Genomic DNA, 19,445 nt, shown 5'->3' with positions numbered 1-19,445 from the left:
GCTACTATTGAGAAGTCGATTCTCCAATTTCCATTAAATATCTCATTTCGACGCTTCCCCTCATGCAGCTAACTAAACATTCAGCTTTGGCTGTGGAATACGTCACCGGAATTATTTTGGGCACATGTTCTTGTATTTAGTGCTAGGCTAGACAAGACCTCCGATCCTGATGTAGAAGAGTCGCTGCGTTCTCTATGGGCTTGATGAGATACCTCCTGGCGTTATATTTTCTTTTTAGGAATTCTTTCGTGTTAAGTTTAAAATTTGTTGCTACGATAATCACCAAAATTGCGAAAATCTAGCAGTATCCCTAGCACAAGTCTGTTATATGATATAGCATTACAGTATGAGTACGGACCGCCAAAAATATATAGGTTCAACCCAAGTGTTATTGATTAGGTTCTTTAGAGAACCTGTGAGTGGAGTCGTCTTGAATCAATCAAGTGACCTTCATACACCTAGCGAGCCAACGTGGTCAGCCAATGGATGGTCCGTAAAGGCCGAGACAGGGGCATAAGCTGAAGCGTTGAGGTATCAAGTGTCGCAACTGCAGAGCCTTGCTTCACGTCTATCCCAAGAGATGCCTTTGGACTATCAAGGAAGACGCTTGCTCGGAGCTGTTGTGTCACGGTAGACTGCCGTTTGTCCTTTTGATTGTCCTTCGTCTGTGTTTGCTGGGATGCCATTGGTCTATCTTCGGCGACAATGGTGTTCATCAACTGGGTCCGGCGTTTTTCGCGGTCCGCAACTGGCTTGCGAGACAATTTTGGGGGCAGATTCAACATGCGGGGGACCGGTGCTGGATAATACCCGAAACACGTCACATAGACTACACTGTAGTATTCATATCCTTGACACAAAGGATGCTTAGTACTATTTAGGTCATTGGTATGTGCACAATGAAGAGCGAGACCCATGACTATGTATCTACTCAGAATTGTTCCATTTACGCAAATACTTTCATGTTCATGGGCAAGACGAAACTCCGCTGACGAAACCGCAATTGCAGAGCCAGGCTATGGCAATTTTAACCTCGATACATGAAAACGAGAAACGAAACTAGCCGGCGATCAAAAGAATAGAAAAAAAGTCCAGAAACCATAATGGTAATTGTTTGCCCCAGTGGGATCGCTTGATTATGGCACTGTTAACTGGTCAAACGATCATACGCAGAGTTACACAGGAAGAATGGAAATAAACAGTAGGGAAATAGATAGCCACCTGAAAAAAAAAGTAGCTGAGAGAATCCAAAAGTAAAAAAAAAAAAAAAAACCTCCGCCCGTATGTGTGTCAGTGCCGGTTGATCAAAGAACCTACCAACCCCACCTAAACGCCAATAAGTTGCCTCCGGGCAGAGGCCCAAGCACAAGATGCATCAAAGAGTTGATAAAAAGACATCGTCAGAAGACCAGAATGTGAAAATGCCCAATAGAAGTGTCGTCAAAAACGCCCGAGAAAGAATCAAGATGTGGATGCGGGATTTAGTTGCCAGGTCCCGAAGGAGGCTGAGTGGTGGGCATTCCACCGGCCTGGGCACCACCCATCATAAAACCAGGAGGCAGCATGGGCATGCTTGCAAAGTTAAAGCCATACGAAGGAACAGCGGGAGCAACAGCGGGGTTGTTTGCACTAGACGTATCGTGATCAGGGCCACCATGGTGGCCTCCATAACCATCACGGTCCTGGCGACGGCCGCCGCCACCACCACCACCTCCTCCTCCTCCATTACCTCCGTTACCTCCGAAGCGATCAGACTGGGTACGAGAAGAAACAGGACCGCGCTTGCCACCGGTGTCAGTTGCGATGCGGCGAGAAATCGCCTTGGAAGAAACACCAGCACCGATTTCGATATCGGGCTCTTCAACAACCATACCGGGCTCGATCTGGCGACCGCCAGTACCACCGTACTCGGCATTCAACATCCATTTACGGTCTGCCTCGGTGAGACGTTCGATGGGAATGACACTGATACCGGTTTGATAATCGCTGCAGTCACGGGGACCAAAGCCAACACCCCAGCGCGTTCGCAGTTGCATGTCCCCCTGGCGGTAAGACTCCATGCCGTCGCGGGCGGAAATCGCGTCCTGGCGAGTGATCATCTTGATGAAAGCGTGACGCTTATCGATGTTGACAATGCAGGTCTGTACGATACCGAACCGGTTAAAGAGGGCACGCAGCTGCACCTCGGGGATAGTAACACCGCCAACGAAAAGGGTACGACTGAGGACCTTGATGTTTCCTTGGCCAATTGAGTAATCCCATTCGAGAAGCTTAGGTCCAGGAGGCGGGAGATTAGGGTCCTTGCGCTGGGGCGAAGGGGAACGACGTCTACGTCCAGCAGGGCTGCGCTGACGATACTCGTTGCGACGGCCACCACGGCCGTCACGAGGATCTCCTCGACGGCCGGGCGAATCAGCATGATACTCATCATACACAGGGCTGTTACGTCGGCGAGGGGGGATGCAGTACGACGACCCCAACCGGGGGAACGAGAACGACGGCGGTAACCTCCAGGGGAGCGATTGTAGTCACGAACTCTATCACGGTCGTCGCGACTCTGGGCGTCTCCGTGACCCCAGCCACCAGCGCCCTGGCCAGGCATGGGGGCCATACCGGGCATACCGGGGAATCCAGGCATTTGGGGCATGGCACCGCCAGTTCCACCAGGCATACCATTGGTCATGTTGATGATCGAAAGAGCAGTGCCCCACTGTTCCTGGGGAATACCCTGTGCAGCCAGCAACTGGATGAGCTGGATCTGCTGAGACCAATTTTCATTCGTCATAGGAGGAGTGGCACCTGTCTGAGGGAGCATCGCGGCCAGAGGGTTCTGAGCTGAAGAGAGCGGGTTGGGGGTTTGGCTCTGGCTTTGGGGCATCGCAGGGTTCTGACCAACGCCGCCGAGGGCAGCAAACGGGTTCATGGCAGCGGCAGCGCCGTAAGGATTGGCGGACGGATCGACGGCTGGCTGGGGCTGGGGAGCCGCAACAGTGGGGTTCAGGGCAGCGAGAGGATTGGTCGGAGCGGACGCCGCAGGAGCTGCAGGGGCAGCGGTGTTCTGCTTGGCCATGTCGGCCAGCGCCTTCAGGATACTCGAGGTATCGGTCGCGGGAGCACCTCCATTGGCAGGCTGCGACTGAGGCTGCGACGTAGTCGGACCACCCAGAGGATTGAAGCCGGGCGTGGGAGATCCCTCGGGTGTAGTAGACTCAACTAGAGGCAGAACAGGTTAGCAATGTACATACAAATCGACAGGGCATGGAAACGTGACCGGGTCCCTGTGGGCATCACTCACCTTGCGGCGTATTGATCTTGTCGCGGAACGAGGCGAGCATCGGGGCGGGGAAGGTGTATCCACGCTCCCAGATATCGATCAGCTTCTTGATCTTTTCCTATAGTTCAAAACCAGAGATACGTCAGCGATACGATTCCATAGAACAATATCACAAAGCACCGGGGCAGGCATCAATCGGAAGATCGACAATACGACATGGTCGTTACAATATAGTGGCCCCCAAACAATGCCGCCCCACGGGGGAAATGCTAGGTGGGTTCAATGGGTACCTAGTGCGGCGTACCTTTTGATCGTGAGGTGCGTTGTTGATGATATCGGTCATAAGCACAGGTAAGAGTTCAGTCACACGGTTGACTCCAGCGGCGAAGGTACCATCGGGCGCCGAATTGCCAGGAGGCTGGCCGGCCTTGCGTGCAGCTTCTACCCACTGACGGGTTACAGAGTCTACGACATAGAGCACGCCAAGCTTGTGCGTACCCGGTGCCTTCTTGAAATGCGTGTAGATCTTTTGAATGAGGACCGATTCGTTCTGCGAAGAAATTAGCTTGCTGTCACATCAAAAGAAGCACAAATGCAGAGGGGAGGGACCAGGGTCCGGGGAAACAACGTACCTGGACGTTCGCGGTGCAAAGCGTCGTGATACTGTGAATCTTGGAACCAGATACGCCTGGCGGCTTGAGGGCCAGCATCGACTGGAGATAGTTCTCCAGCTCCGCTACGGCCGAGGACATGATGGGCTCGATGATAGATGATCGATACCAAAGAAGACGGGGTGATGTTCCGCGGAAGTAGGGAGTTGCGGAAATTAAGAGAGCAGGTGCCGAGGCGAGAGGTGAAGTGAAGTGAAGTGAAGAAAGTGCCTCCCGGTCGAGTCCCGCAACACGACTACCCTAGAGACTTGCAACGGGTCGAATACTGCGAAATGCAACGAGAAGAAAATACTCCTGAGATTTATAGTCCGAGGAACCACACAATATCTTCTAGCGGACTGTGACTCTTCACTACAGCACGGGCGTATTCACTGTCGACCAGAGAACTGCCGCCTACAGCTGGAATACAGCCTAGCGATTTTTGAATAGATCCAGGAGTAGGAAGCTTGAGCTGAGCCGCGAGTACGAAAAGTACGAGGTACAACCTATGGCGCACTGCCGTGAGATCCAGAAACGAGTCAAGGGACGGATTTACAGAGTACAGACAATCCGTGCTGATGGCGAGATGGCGAGATGGCGTCGGGATGAGTTGGTTGGGTGGTGGATGAAAGTGAAAGGGGAAGTGAAAGGGCGCCTGCTTTGAGAAAGAGAATTCTGCCACCGCACGCCGACGCTAGTCTGCATTGGGGACATTTGGGTCATGTGCAAGTTGTGAGCCTTGGTGCCTCAGGCTGTAAACAGAGCGACCGAAGACTCCAGCTCCACACCCCGAGCCACCCACATCCAAGCTGGTTCCCCCGACTACGGGTCGCAACCTCTCAGGCCAAGTGGATATCCCGGCAAGATGGGGCCGGCAACAAATTCCGTTGGCGAGGCATGTTCCTTTAGCCTCCTGAACCCACGTTCCCACGTTCTGCCCCTTCCTGCCGCCCGTGGAGCTCCCAATCTCGGTGAACCGTTTCAGCAATCTGCCGGTTAACAACGGGGAAGAGCACGGCGATGGCGTCAGACCTGCGCGGAACAGTTTCTCGCCGAGTACAGCATAGTACAGTGTACATACCAGCAAATACCTCCTCCAAAGGCAGGGCGACAGGAACTGGATGATGTATAGACCGAGGCACTAGGACAAACTCTCCTCCGTGCGCGATGCCGAGGGCATCCACACTCGGGCATCCGGATGGCGGCACGGGAGATGGCGACCTGCCGACGTCACTGTCTTTTGCCAGCTGTACAATGGCCGAAAGCTTTGAAGTAGACTACTACAGTACTATACTATAGTTTATAGAGTGTTTTCTGGCAATTGTGACCCTAATCAGATCCAACGGGTCCATCGTCATCACATGAAGGACCCAGTGCCGCCTGGGCTAGCGATTTCCCGCTTTCGCGAAGGGTATACTCTGTACTTTACTGGGGACTGCGGAAGTGTTCGGACCAGACGTGATCTGCCGGCAGACCGAAGCCGTACTCGGCGTTACCGTTGGGAGGGTTAATTACGCAGATCAATTCCTACCCGCGTGCGGTAGGGGCCGTACAGTATTACCGGCTGTTACAGAGGGAAACTTACCAGAAAAATCCAGGAAGCTCCACCCGCGTCTTTCTTTTCTTTTCTCTTTTCCCCCCTTGTGTCCATACCTTCTCACCTTCTCCCCTCCCATCCATAATACCTTTCTTTGACACACAAGTCGTGATGGCTTCCCTTCGCATTGGTACCTCCGCCCTGCGGTCTTCGGTTGCGAAGCCCGTGCAAACCGCCGCTATGAACGGCGCGCGCTGCTACTCCTCCGCTAAGGCTAAGGTAACGTTACCACCCTCAGCTTGCGGGAGGTCAATTGCAATACTAACTAGTCCAACAGTCCCTGAAGGATACCTTCGCCGACGGCCTGCCCGCCGAGATCGAGAAGGTCAAGAAGCTCCGCAAGTACGTTTAACCGCGCCGCATTTCCCCTGCCTACCTTCTCTCTACCTCTCCAACTACCCATGAAACAACTGTCGCTGACGCAATCGCAGGGAGTACGGCAACAAGGTCATCGGTGAGGTTACCCTCGACCAGGCATACGGTGGTGCCCGTGGTATCAAGTCCCTTGTTTGGGAGGTGAGTCGCAATACAAAATTCATGTCGATTGCGCAAGGACCAAGCCACTGACAATTTTTTTTTCTTTTGTCTGTAGGGTTCCGTCCTTGACTCTGAGGAGGGTATCCGCTTTCGTGGACGTACCATTCCCGAGATCCAGAAGCTCCTCCCCAAGGCCCCCGGTGGCCAGGAGCCCCTTCCTGAGGGTCTCTTCTGGCTTCTGCTGACCGGCGAGATCCCCTCCGAGCAGCAGGTCCGTGACCTGTCTGCTGAGTGGGCCGCCCGCTCTGATGTCCCCAAGTTCATCGAGGAGCTCATTGACCGCTGCCCCAGCACCCTGCACCCGATGGCCCAGTTCTCCCTAGCTGTGACCGCTCTGGAGCACGAGTCCGCCTTCGCCAAGGCTTATGCCAAGGGTATCAACAAGAAGGACTACTGGAGCTACACCTTCGAGGACTCCATGGACCTGATCGCCAAGCTGCCCACCATCGCCGCGAAGATCTACCGCAACGTCTTCAAGGACGGCAAGGTCGCTCCCATCCAGAAGGACAAGGACTACTCCTTCAACCTGGCCAACCAGCTCGGCTTTGGCGGCAACAAGGACTTTGTTGAGCTGATGCGTCTGTACCTGACCATCCACTCCGACCACGAGGGTGGCAACGTCAGCGCCCACACCACCCACCTGGTCGGCAGTGCTCTGAGCTCCCCCATGCTCTCCCTCTCCGCCGGTCTCCAGGGTCTGGCCGGTCCCCTGCACGGTCTGGCCAACCAGGAAGTCCTGAACTGGCTTACCGAGATGAAGAAGGCCGTCGGCAACGACCTGAGTGACAAGTCCATCAAGGACTACCTGTGGTCCACCCTGAACGCCGGCCGTGTCGTCCCCGGTTACGGTCACGCCGTCCTCCGCAAGACTGACCCCCGTTACGTCTCTCAGCGCGAGTTCGCCCTCCGCATGCTGCCCGACGACCCCATGTTCAACCTGGTCAGCCAGGTCTACAAGATCGCCCCTGGTGTTCTGACCGAGCACGGCAAGACCAAGAACCCCTTCCCCAACGTCGACGCCCACTCCGGTGTCCTCCTCCAGTACTACGGTCTGACCGAGGCCAACTACTACACCGTCCTGTTCGGTGTTTCCCGTGCTCTGGGTGTCCTGCCCCAGCTGATCATCGACCGTGCTCTCGGCATGCCCATTGAGCGCCCCAAGTCCTTCAGCACCGAGGCCTACGCCAAGCTGGTTGGTGCTAAGCTCTAAATGCACACCACCTGTTCGGATGGGTTAATTGGAAATTCCGGGGGGTTTTGGAGCTTCTGAGCTAAACTTGTATTATTTCTCTTTTGTGATTCCCGTTCATGTTGTATGATATATAGGACTTGACCGGTTCGAGCGGGCCTTGTAACAGCACTTCCTCCCAACATGATTTGGTCACGCAGTAATTCTTTTTTCCTGTGCCTTTTCGTATGCAAGTTGAATGATTTCGAGACATGTCGATGTCTATACAGTAGTGTAAACTATGACTTGTAAACGACTAGGAAAAAATAAAAATAAAATAGCCTATGCAGGATGCCGCGTATGGCGTAGATAGGAACGGTCTGACGGCTCCCTGGTAGAATCGAGCACACGTGAATTGTTGGGAGGCTCAACCGTCTTCCCACCGACCCACCCGATTCCTAAATCGATCGGTGTTTATTATGATGGGAGACAATCCGGGCACGGAGTATACAGCGACGCTCTCCAGTCCGCACCGCCATGGAAGATTGCGAGGACTGAATGATCAGAATCGGAGCGTAGGACAGGATGGTTCCGACTTGCGGAATTTGGACGAACCTCGGGAATTGAAATTTGCTGCCTCAGGCCAACATGCCCGTGGTATGGGAGGTACTCAGTACCCGCCGGCATGGGTGGGCACCGGAGCGCTCCAGGTATTAGGTACTCTCCACCCCAGCTGACTCCTCATTTCTCCCTATAAGACAATTGGCCTCCCCTGATCACCTCTGCTCATTCACACTCCTCCGAGTTTTCACTCCTCTACTCTTCTCTCTCCGATCCTTAAAAAGGCGACGAAGCCCCCTACATCCCTTGGTCAGGGCCCCTTTCAGCGCATCCCCCCGTTCTAGAGATGTCTACCACCCCGGAAAAGGCCGCCGCGCCTCAGCTCGAGAAGAAGCCCGTCAAGTTCAGCAATCTGCTGCTGGGTGCTGGATTGAACATGTTCGAGGTCACCTCGTTGGGACAGGTATGTCATTTCCGTTCTCCATGGAGCAGCGACAGCAGCGTGCTCGTCGTTGCCAAACCGGCCGTGATCCTGTAATCATTGCTGACATTTCATCCCTCTTCTCCCTAGCCGTTGGAAGTGATCAAGACTACCATGGCCGCCAATCGGGGCGATAGCTTCGCCGGTGCTATGGGTCGGATTTGGGGCCGTGGCGGGATCCTCGGTTGTATGTGATGATACCCTCGCTCTCTTCCTCCCTGCCTCAATTTCCTCCGATGTACGCAACCTACCTAGTGTGGGGGTGGGACATGGGGAAACCCCCAATCATCACGCATGTGAACCAAAGCAGATCACTTACCCGAATACCCGAACTCGCAGATTACCAAGGACTCATTCCGTGGGCCTGGATTGAGGCATCCACCAAGGGTGCGGTTCTCCTGTTCGTCGCCTCCGAGGCCGAATACCAGGCTCGCCGCCTGGGTGCCAACGACTTCGTCAGTGGTATCAGCGGTGGTATGGCCGGTGGTGTCGCCCAGGCCTACGCCACCATGGGCTTCTGCACCTGCATGAAGACTGTCGAGATCACCAAACACAAGATGGCCGCTCAGGGTGTGAAGCCCCCTGGTACCTTCGAGACCTTCATGGACATCTACCGCAAGGAGGGTATCCGCGGTATCAACCGTGGTGTCAATGCCGTCGCCATTCGTCAGACTACCAACTGGGGCTCCCGCTTCGGTCTCTCCCGTCTGGCTGAGACTGCCATCCGTAAGACCACCGGCAAGGAGGACGGTCAGAAGCTCTCCGCCTTTGAGAAGATCTTGGCTTCCAGTCTCGGCGGTGGTCTCTCTGCCTGGAACCAGCCCATTGAGGTCATCCGTGTCGAGATGCAGAGCAAGACTGAGGACCCTAACCGCCCTAAGAACCTGACTGTCGGCAAGACTTTCAAGTATATCTACGACAACAATGGTATCCGCGGTCTCTACCGTGGTGTTGCCCCCCGTATCGGTCTCGGTGTCTGGCAGACCGTCTGCATGGTGGCTCTTGGTGACATGTACGTTTCTTCCCCTTTCCTTAATTCCCCCTGACATCATTGTTTGCGATGATGTCTTCTTTCATGTGAAACCTCGGGCTAAACAATTCCGTTTCACCAAATAGGGCCAAGGAAGCTGTTGAGAAGCTGACTGGCGAGACTGTCACCGCGAAGCACTAGAGAAGGTTTGAGATACCCTTCTACTATGCAGCGCTTGTCGAAAACGAAACAAAGAAGCGAAGGAGTGCTGTCGTTCCCCATATTCAACCCATAATTTCTTCTGAACCTGTTAGGAACAGACTCGATACCCATTGAATACATTCGCAATCGTGATACTTGACAGGAAGCCTCGTTATGTGTCTGAACAATTCATCTTTCTCTTTTCTCTACTTTCTATTCAATCTTCTAATTTGTAGTTCATGATCTTTGCCATATTTCAATTCTCAGGTCCAGTTATAGACAAAAGCAAGGAGAATCGTTTAAATTCCTACCCACAGTTGAAATGATTCTACTGCGTAGAAGAACTAAGACCAAAGGAACTTTTAGAAAATAAATGGGCACCCGCTTGCTGTGGGGAATGCCAGGTTGTGATTGTTTCTACAATAGGCAGGCCACTCCCCGTCTCGTTCCTAGCGTCAACCACATTCATCCGATCTCGGATGCGTAAATCGGCACCTTTCAACATCTTGGCGACTGTCGTCACTACGCTGTATCATTTAATTTACCTACATACAGTATCGGCAAATTCTTTTCATACTTTGCTTTCTCCATTAATCCGTTTGCACGGGCTGGGGCTGAGAACTGTATTGTAATTGGGATCATCCCGGCGGGCGTGCGGATATACCCCGGTGTCCGTGTTGACCTCGGTAATACCCTGGGAGATTATGGCTCAATGGCAGAAGTGGTGACAGGATGAATATTTCTTCTTCTTCCTTCATCTCTGTGTTTTATCATTTCCTGGGTTGCTTGATCTGGGCGCTAAACACGAGACCAATCGAGTTCAATGGCGAAACGGGTCCGCCCCAGCAATGTTGCAGGCACGACGCTGCATGATGAGAGTACTTATGAGGATATGTGATGGGCTGTCTTTGACTAGTCGAAGGCAGCCTACAATAATAAATTCGTGGGAATTGCAGAGATACTATCTTCAGTATATGTATCCGACAGCCAACAATGCTTTACGTACTTTCTAAAGCGACGAGGCGCAAGAGCAACTGCTCCTCTCCATTCTCGATGCTGGCTTTATTCACAACAAAATCAGGTCCTTCACAACACCTCCGGGTTTATCGAGGCTATTTAATGAACCTAATATTGGTCCGAGCAAGTACATGGGGACTTCCAACTTGTTTCTCGGCAACAAAAGTTGCGTATGAAATGACATCAATAGATAAAATAGCCCGATGTTCATAGTATACTGAGGATATCGTGCCGTGTTCCCACTGACCCAGAGCTTGTGACGGTGACTGATTTGCGGGTTCGCTAAGTAACTAACAAGTAATTTCCATGCGAAGTATGAATTCAAACATCTTGTCAGATGTCTTGGACGACCGCAACTCTATCAAGGCCATATATGCAAACGTTTCTTGACAGGTACATAGGATCATAGGCTTTACGGCTGGCCAAGGAGTAATGATTGATAGTTAGCAACATTTCAATTGCATCGTGGTTCCTGGGGCTGCTGAATCGCATATCAACCCGAAATTACGCCTATATCTTCTTCAAGGTGGTGGACTCACAACACAATGTTTAAAATATACATTGTAGGCTAGCCAGGGTGGTGCTCTGAAAATAGCCACGATTTTGGATTTGGATTTTCGTATTTAAGTTGTGAAACCAATCATCACGAATGTACATATGGGATGACGTGAACCTACAATGCGCACGCTTGGCGACAAATGACCAATCAAAATGAACTAACTGCCTTACTCGAAAATATTCTTCTCTTAAGGGTATTATCGTCAGACACGTCAGCCTTTATATAACTTAAGAATCACGGGTCTGTATATCGACCGGGAGGACTTTAAGGAGACACGAGAAGCATGTCAATGATGGCATAGCATAATCAATGGTATCATGTAAACTTTCAGTTATGATTCATTGTATTTTGTTTCAATAGTTATCCATCATGGATGGCTTGACTGCATTTGTCGAGCCTTACATATGCCCGCTGCCCGAGTGTACCATGATTCAAGATGAAGATTGAGTAGAGTTCAAGTACAAGCTTTGTTATAACGGTTCTTTTACTTGCCTCATTTGCTAGTGACTCTAAGTCTTATTTAGATAACCTGTATGTAGATTATATCATCAGGAACAGCTGTCGTGTCCCTGTAAGTTTAGCCATAACACCCCAGGACTGGTTCTTTTCGTTGGGTATGCGTTCAATGGACTTGTACTATTTTCTGAGCAGATTGTTTTACACTCACTTTATGCTGGAGGTTGACATTTCTCCAAGACTGCTTCAAATAAGGTACAATTGTATTACAGTCAACTACACTCTTGAAAACAAAGGAGATATTGGCAATGAATCTAGGCACAAGTGATCACATCAAATCCAAACGAGGAAACACGCTTTTCCCTCGATCTAGGGTTGTATGGTATACAAGGAGTTTAAACGGTCAGGCCAAGGTCCTCAGCGTACGGAAGCTGGAAAACATCTCCGACACTGACGAGGGTAGCCTTGCCGGAAAGGAAGGACGTGGCGGCCTGGAAACACTAGATTAGAATTGGGTTTGACTAAAGCGCAAAAGAAAGAACATCACATACCTCCTTGACCTGCTGCTCAGAAACTTTCTCGATCGCCTGGGCGACCTCGGCGATCTGGTAGGGCTTGTTGCCGTGGATGAGGCCGGAGCCGGTGGCCTCAAGGCCAGTGTCCAAGGTCTGGAGGGACTCGAGGGCACGGAACTTGGCAAGGGCAATGGCCTTCTTGATGTCCTCGGAAGCGACCTCGCCGCCGGCGGCCTTCTTGAGAGCATCGACGACGTTCTTGCTGGCGGCGCCAACCTGGTCGGCCTGACCGGAAAGGGTAACGGTGAAGAGACCGGCGTCGGAGTAGGCGTGGTTCTTGGTCGAGATGTTGAGCTGGGAGAAGCCCTGGGTGGCCTGCGATAGGAGGGAGAAGCCAGGAGTCCACTTGATGGTGGACTCGCCGCCCAGAAGGGCAGCAAGAACGGAAGCCTCAGCCTTGAAGCCAGCAGTGCCAAAAGCGCTGGAGCCAGGGAAGGCAATCACAACGGCGTTGCCGGCCTTAGAGGGGATGCGCTGCTCTCCACCGAAGTACTGGGTGGCTCCGGTGGCCTGAACCTTGTATTGGCTGGAGGTGGCACCAGGAGAGAGGTCCTTGAAAAACTGACCAGCCCACTTGTTGACATCGGCAGAGTTGGGGCCGGTGGCAACGAGAGCGACGTTGGACTTGGCGTAGGCATCCTGGGCGAACTGAGCCAGGGCATCAGCAGAGACGTACTTCTCGTATGGGGTGCTTTGGGAGGGGGTCTGGGAAGAGCCCAGTCCGCGGTGGAAGGCAATTCCGTGGGCGGCGTCGACGGCAATGTTCTCGGGGTTGGAGAAAACAGCCTGCTGCTTGTACTGAAGGAGCTGCTTGACGACCTCGTTCAACTCGTGGTCTAATATTCAAGGAATTCGTATTAGTAAAGCCTGCGATCAATTGCATCCTACATTGTCTCTCTGATGTCCTCATCGGACATGGCGGATATCCACTCACCGGCAAACTTAGTCTGGCTTGCAACCTCGGCGAGCAGCTCTGTGAAGTAGGGCAGATCACCCGAGAGGAACTTGGCGCGAAGGACGACGTTTTCGCGCGAGTGTGTCGCCGAGATCTCACCGCCCAGCAGCTCGACCTCACGAGTGATCCGCAGGGCGGAGCGCTTGAGTGTGGACTGTAGATTACTGTATTAGCATGGGCAGTCGAGCAGTGATGGTCAATGGATGACCGCGGAGGAAACCGACCTTGAAGGCGAACTTCTCGAGAGCATCAGAGAAACCAGGGAACGGCTGGTAGCGGGAACCGGCCTTGGCCACCAGGGCCAGGGTGCCAGTAGCACCGCCGACCTCGCGGTTGGCGACCTTCACGCCGGCAGCCTCGGAGACGTCGTACTGGAAGGTCGGGTTGGCAGCAGAGGCCATGGCCCGACGGCCGGCGGAGAGCGCACGCGGCGCATTTCGGCTGAGGGAGGACCGCGACAGCATTGTGTGCCGGGGTCAATGGGAAAAGAAGGAGAGAAATCAAGAACCCACTTGGGTTTGGAAGGGTGGGGGAGGCAATTGAGGGGAGGGGGATGAGGGAGAGAGGAAGTCGACGGGGTCACGAAAAGCTTCAAGATGCCGGGGCGGGTTGATTACTCGGACGATGATTGGCCGGAGTGACGAATCGGACGGAACCGGAGATACTTTCTTGTTGGGGAGCTTCAATACCAGCAGTATTCCCGCAACAGATAATTGTTTTAGGGATATTTTGTAGCTAATGTTCATAAGGAGCCATTTATCTCAGTAGTAATTATAATCAAGAGAATATCCTCACTACAGGAATGGTTGACTCTTTTGAGCCCATTTGTCCTAAGTGTTGGCTTTTCCATGTATGAAATTATACTTCATCTGTTCAGACCAAAGCCAATAATAAGGATGTTTTATTATGGGGATTCATTACACTGAATTTCACTTTTCCTTCTGAATTTACTCTGGCAGTTTCGTGCAGGGCCGAATGTGCAGCAAAACCCGCGTATCGTCCTGCAGCATTTGAGTGAATCAATCAGATCAGCTGATCTTCACGTGACTGATAAGGAAAAAAGTGCCCGCCATCCCGGCTCCAACAGCTTTGCGCCGAGTTGACACGCTCCATGAATCTCTTACGGTGACCTTTGAACGCCCGTTGTGCGCACTGGAGGCTGGCAAGTCTTCCTAACACGCCATCACGATGTCTCAGGTATGTCACATTACCCCTTCGTCGCTCCTCAGATCAGCACTGACGCATAGGTGCACAGTACGCCGCGGAGCTCTGTACGCTCCTAGTCGAGGACAATTTTGGAGAACTCTGTGCCGTATGTTGTTCCTACCATGTTCCCATCTGTGGTTACTTCAATGTGTTCTATAGAACCTTCGGTCGCCCTCCCCCCGCTTGATTCAGTGCTAACAGACTATAGCGCATCTTCTCAACCTTGCAACGGCATGAGCGACTCTCCTTCCCTCGTCTCAAATTCCACTCCGGTCTCACCGATCGTCAACTTCGTCATGGTCTCGTTGCTATGATTCAACAACACCTCATTTACCACTTCACTTCTTTCCAAGATGGAATTACCTACTACGAAGCAAATCCTCAAGCGGCGTACTACCTCGTTCGCTCCGGCAAGATTCTCCAATTAGTTGAAGATCGGCTCGGAGAGTATGCTGCCCGAGTGATGGAGTTTATTATTTACCTTGGACACACCTCAGTGAGGCAGCTTGAGAGTCTTCCTGAACTGAAGACCATTGAGGGGGAGGAACCCGAATTACCAAATGGAGTCACACACGAGGGTGATGATGAAAATCTGGAGGGGGCGGAAGAAGAAGGAAGAGAAGTCCGGCAGACGAATGGTGCTGAGAACGAAGATCATTATCTGCAGACCAATGGCGATCATATCCCCGAAGCAAAGCCGGCTCCTTTCCATGCTACACTCAAAGCTCTTGCTTCTCATGGATACATCCTTGAGGTCAAAGAGGCCCATTTTCAGAGCCCCGACGATAGGCTACTCGATGCTAAACGAGAAGTCTCTGGAAAATCGGATATCAAAACTTTGAAGGGGAAGAAGCAGGAGGAGTCGATTAACGTCGAAGCACAAAAGCTTGTCAGCAAACGAACCAAGTCTGATCTTTCAGAGAAGTACTTGGTCAATGGTCTTCCCCGGGGGGCAAAAAGGAAATTTGGTAGCGCGCATGGTCCGAAGGATGACTCGCATGCAAGCCACAATAGGATTATCGGCGACCATGCCGATGATAAGGACAACGAGTGGTCTGACGACGAGGATGGCTTTGACAACATCCCTATGGATGTGAGTACATGATTCCGGAACAGACTCTGAATTGATACCAAATAGAAACTAACATTCCTTGCAGGCTAGGTTGATAGTTCGAGTGAACTACAGCAAACTAGACGTGGCTCTCCGGAATGTCCGATTCCTCCAGCTTGCCGAACAGGATGCGCCACCAGCAACCGCGGAGGTCTACGAAACCTTCCTCCGACGTACTGAATACACCACAACCCACTGTCGCGATAGCGTCGAGATCCCTCGTGAGGGGGAGGAAAACCCGCTTTACTCCAATCCTGTTGAAGTCATGAAAATTGTGCAAGATTTGGACCCCGAGCTAGATCTCTCGGGAGCTTTCGGTCCAGTAAGCCCGCCAAAATCTGTCAACCATCGCGGGAAACGTCCACTCGAGAACGGTATCAACGGCGACGCCGATGACGAATCCGATGACGAAGGTGATTCAAATTCACAATTCAAGCGTATGAATCAGGTCAATCAGCATTTGAGCCTGCTCTCACAAGCTCCTCACAAGCTCATCACCCCGTCCAGAAACGATGGTGTGAAATGGGTTGTTGATTTTAGGTCTCTGGCTTGCAAGCTTCGTCACCTGGAACTAGAAAGAATGATCGAGTCCCGCTACGGTGATGTTGCGCTTCGTGTTGTTCGTGTTCTCCATGCAAAGGGCAAGCTGGACGAAAAAAGACTTGGGGAGATAAGTTTATTGCCAATCAAGGACTTGCGTCAGACACTCGCTTCGATGCAAAAGGGCGGCTTTGTGGACTTGCAAGAAGTTCCCAAAGACTCGCAGCGGCAACCATCCAAGACTATCTATCTCTGGTACTATGATCCCGATCGTGTTTGCAGCAGTATCCTGGAAGATACGTACAGGGCCATGTCGAGAACCTTGCAGCGGATCAAGTTTGAGCGCGAAAAGAGGAAGGATTTCCTTGAGAAGACCGAGCGCAGTGATGTTAAGGGCAATGAGGAGCACTATCTGACGGAGCAAGAGCTGGCCCTCCTGCAGCGGTGGAAGGATATCGAGGCCCTTTTGCTTACAGAGGTCTCTCGCCTCGATGACATGGTGGCCGTTTTTCGAGATTACTGAGTGGCTTGCCAAGAGGTAGAAATCGGAGCGTTTATTTGCATTTGTACATTCATGAGCGACGAATACATTGAAGAGCTAGGTTGTTCCGTCAATTTCATTCCTAGGTAGTAGGGATCATTTCAAGAAAGAGAAAGGCAAGGCTATTGCTAGTTAGTACATGTGTGCCTCTATGTGTACCACGAATGATACTACATCTCCTACCGAGGTAAAAAGTCTTCAAATGGAAGTATGTATGTACTGTTGAATTCTATGTCTGGAATCGAAAATAATGATAAACCACCGATGTAGCAAAACGCACGATCACCGCCCGAGAAGGAATCACAGCCACAACACCGTCGCTGCCCGATAACGTAAGCCCAAGACGAAGGAAACAGATCATTACACGTTTGCGGGGGAAAAAAAAAGGTAAAAAAAAGTGAACTGTCGTTCATATCCGGCCGGCCGGCCATCCAAAGAAACATAAAGGCAAGAGTAAACCACCCAAATCCGCGATAAAGAATTTTTGATGTACAATTTGGTCTTCATGAAGAACCACTGCCGTCTGCAGCCGTACTAGCGCCATTGATCGTCTTTTCAGTCGCCGTAGTTTCAACATCTTTGTCCTTGTCGGCCTGTGGTTTGTCATCGAGACTGACTTGAGCAAGCTTGGCCTCGGCGGCGGCCAATTTCGTAGCGGTTTGGTCAAGTGTCATTTTCAAAGCTTTAATGTAGTCAATCGCCATTTCCACAGCGCTGGCCTTGCTAATGGCCTGGTTGGCCGGCTTCTCCTTCTCCTTGTCGTTGGGCTTGACCACCCCCAGCGAGGCCTCCTTGGCCTGTCGGGCCTGGATGAACTCCGGTGGAATCAAGGTCTCGATCTCCTTGAGAGCACTGTTGATGCGATTTCGGCGACCCTGCTCCGCCAGTTTATGGTTGGTCCGCTTGGAGCTCAAGTTCTCTGCGAGAGTCTCGGGGTATGAGACACCAGACGGCAGTGTCCCATCAAGGATGTGCTGGTAGTTCGACTTGGAGGCTAGATAGAGTGCATCTTGGGTCAAATCTGTTGAGAAAGCATGGTTAATACAGAATGGTCTGGAGTGGATACGGGGGGAATCTAGGGACTCACTCTCACCACCGCGCATGAGCGGCTGGATACTAGGACTGATCTTTGGCCGCAATTGGGGACTCGCTTGAGTCGAACTCATACTGGGGCGTTTCCGATTTGAGATGCTCGACACAGATGCTCGGGATGTGTCTGATCGCTTCGGTACGGGACCGCTGGGCGATGGCATCGCCACTGTACGCGGGCTGAGAGCGATTGATCCTGGGGTTCTCTCAGCCGCTGAGCGTGGCTCCAGAGATGGGGTCACGTTCGCGGAGATCACTGGGCTGGCCGCACTTGTACGAATGCTTGTCTCAATCCGATTGACCTTGGGCCGCGACTGGACGGCCGGGGCTGCCGCCTCTGGAAGCAGGATGTCTTCCATGATCTCGTCATGAGCTTCCAATTGCGCTCCGCCGAATTGGCCGGACGTATCATGCGCATGCTGCGAACGCTGGATGCGCATCAAGGTTGCAGGGGTAGCGGCCGTTCCGGGGGACTGGGCCGGCTGCGGGGCGATCGCAGGCGACTTGCGTGGCGCCGGCAGCGCTGGCGGGGGCATCAAGGGTTCGGACAGAGGCTCGGGGAAACCGAATCCTGGCCCGAGCCTTCATTGCTGCTTGCCTGGAGCGAGCGGACGTCGTTGTTTTGCGGCCGGTTCAACTCCTGGGTCAGACTGTTGTAGAACTCCTCCGAGTTCGGCGTAGGTTTTCCTCTGGCGCGTTGTGTTTGCGTCTGTGCCCGGATCGAAGGCGACTGTTTCACTTTACTCCGCCCAGGCAGCCGCGAAGTAGCAGCGGTTGACCCTCGCCGGCGATTGGTCTTGCGAATGATGCTGGGGGATGGCGGCGCAGAGGTCCCTGGGAGCGGATTGACCTCTGCGCTGGTCGGTACGAAGCCCACGTCCGAGACCTGGCGCGCATGGTATGCGTAGGCATTGTTCGACGGGTGGGCATTTTGCGCCTCCAGAGCAGGCGAGGTGAGCGGAGTGAAATATTCTCCCGGGATGGTGTATTCGGGCAGACGGAATTGATTTTCCAGTGGAGTCATGGCGGGAGAGACGAGTGGAGTATACAATGCCTGGACCGCCAAGTGTTAGTTGAGCCTCTTCATAACATATCTGGAGAATCCGCAACGGATTCCCCTCGCAAAAGTTGCGAGATGGATCCTACCTGTTCCTCGTTAATGCGCGAGTAGCGGTCATACATGTCCGCGTTGTCGTCGACCCGGTGGGAGTACCGGGCCGCATCGCCGTGTAACTCCATGCTGTTCGGTGTCGGTGGAATCATCGGTTGGCGCTGCATGTAGGGTTGATTCGCCGCGGGCTGGGAGGAATCCTGGGCACAGAATCCCGGGGTCATGCTGGGGGTGGAGTAGGGCATCGGGTCTGGATGCGCAGGCCGGTGCGCATGGCCGGGCTGTTGCGGGTGCGAGGTGACGGGAGCATGGCCGTTGAAGTCCATGGCGAGGCCCTCCATGGAGGAGAATTGGCGGGGGTCGGCGGGCATGTCGGCGGAGGTGGTGGGCGCAACCATCTGCTGGCCCTGCAGCTGGGCATGGGCTGGTCCGTGCCCCTCGAGATCGGAGAAGTGCATGTTGAATTCGAGGAAGTTGGAAAACTCGTCCTCGCCCGGCGCCGGGATAAGCGTTGTCTCGTGCATCTGTTCCGGCCACGACATGGCCGGCTGTTGCTCCATCGTGTGGGTGGCGACTCTTCCTCGTGTCTGGACGTTTTGGCAGTGCAATCGATGAGAGGGGGCCGGGGACTATCAGAATGGCGAGTCGAGGGACGGTCAGAGAGCGCAAAGTGAAGCGTCACCGAAAAATAAAAGAGAGAGCCACGGCGATGTCAGGGGGAGAGGAACAGAACCAGAGGACGAACCGAGAACCAGTGGGCACTCGGGCGGAGACGGTTGATGCTCCCGGTTGCTTTTTCCCTGCGCTAGAGGCGCTTGCGATGGACCGTCGCAGCGATTGGAGGTG

The 19,445-nt window shown here is 52.9% G+C and overlaps 6 protein-coding genes across 6 annotated transcripts; 3 read left to right on the top strand and 3 right to left on the bottom strand.

Annotated features, from left to right (window-relative positions):
- Positions 1-1,481: 1,481 nt before the first annotated feature.
- On the bottom strand, positions 1,482-4,026 carry N7532_007485 (Nrd1 complex RNA-binding subunit; the record flags this gene model as incomplete). The annotated part of the gene is made up of 5 exons (XM_056619978.1): positions 1,482-2,306; positions 2,354-3,213; positions 3,296-3,392; positions 3,579-3,824; positions 3,907-4,026. The coding sequence occupies 5 exons, from the start codon at positions 4,024-4,026 to the stop codon at positions 1,482-1,484; spliced, it is 2,148 nt and encodes a 715-aa protein (XP_056473344.1).
- A 1,606-nt stretch (positions 4,027-5,632) lies between these two features.
- cit1 (citrate (Si)-synthase CIT1) lies at positions 5,633-7,268 on the top strand (the record flags this gene model as incomplete). The annotated part of the gene is made up of 4 exons (XM_056619977.1): positions 5,633-5,740; positions 5,799-5,863; positions 5,953-6,037; positions 6,114-7,268. The coding sequence occupies 4 exons, from the start codon at positions 5,633-5,635 to the stop codon at positions 7,266-7,268; spliced, it is 1,413 nt and encodes a 470-aa protein (XP_056473343.1).
- Positions 7,269-8,133: 865 nt separating this feature from the next.
- N7532_007483 (putative mitochondrial DNA replication protein (Yhm2)) lies at positions 8,134-9,439 on the top strand (the record flags this gene model as incomplete). The annotated part of the gene is made up of 4 exons (XM_056619976.1): positions 8,134-8,250; positions 8,359-8,455; positions 8,608-9,280; positions 9,385-9,439. The coding sequence occupies 4 exons, from the start codon at positions 8,134-8,136 to the stop codon at positions 9,437-9,439; spliced, it is 942 nt and encodes a 313-aa protein (XP_056473342.1).
- A 2,427-nt stretch (positions 9,440-11,866) lies between these two features.
- N7532_007482 (ubiquinol--cytochrome-c reductase subunit 2) lies at positions 11,867-13,465 on the bottom strand (the record flags this gene model as incomplete). The annotated part of the gene is made up of 4 exons (XM_056619975.1): positions 11,867-11,962; positions 12,023-12,882; positions 12,981-13,155; positions 13,226-13,465. The coding sequence occupies 4 exons, from the start codon at positions 13,463-13,465 to the stop codon at positions 11,867-11,869; spliced, it is 1,371 nt and encodes a 456-aa protein (XP_056473341.1).
- Positions 13,466-14,189: 724 nt separating this feature from the next.
- Positions 14,190-16,381, top strand: N7532_007481 (uncharacterized protein; the record flags this gene model as incomplete). The annotated part of the gene is made up of 4 exons (XM_056619974.1): positions 14,190-14,198; positions 14,257-14,313; positions 14,416-15,300; positions 15,365-16,381. The coding sequence occupies 4 exons, from the start codon at positions 14,190-14,192 to the stop codon at positions 16,379-16,381; spliced, it is 1,968 nt and encodes a 655-aa protein (XP_056473340.1).
- A 521-nt stretch (positions 16,382-16,902) lies between these two features.
- N7532_007480 (phosphate-sensing transcription factor PHO4) lies at positions 16,903-19,159 on the bottom strand (the record flags this gene model as incomplete). Its single annotated transcript, XM_056619973.1, has 4 exons — positions 16,903-17,420; positions 17,487-17,991; positions 18,054-18,542; positions 18,635-19,159. 4 exons carry the CDS (start codon positions 19,157-19,159, stop codon positions 16,903-16,905), a joined length of 2,037 nt encoding a protein of 678 aa, XP_056473339.1.
- Between the last annotated feature and the right edge of the window lie 286 nt (positions 19,160-19,445).

This window comes from Penicillium argentinense, assembly GCF_028826775.1.
Source record: "Penicillium argentinense strain IBT 30761 chromosome Unknown utg000006l_segment0_segment0, whole genome shotgun sequence".
Classification (NCBI taxonomy): Eukaryota; Fungi; Ascomycota; class Eurotiomycetes; order Eurotiales; family Aspergillaceae; genus Penicillium; species Penicillium argentinense.
The sequence above is the reverse complement of the archived record's forward strand: the minus strand, read 5'-3'. Positions and strand labels throughout refer to the sequence as shown.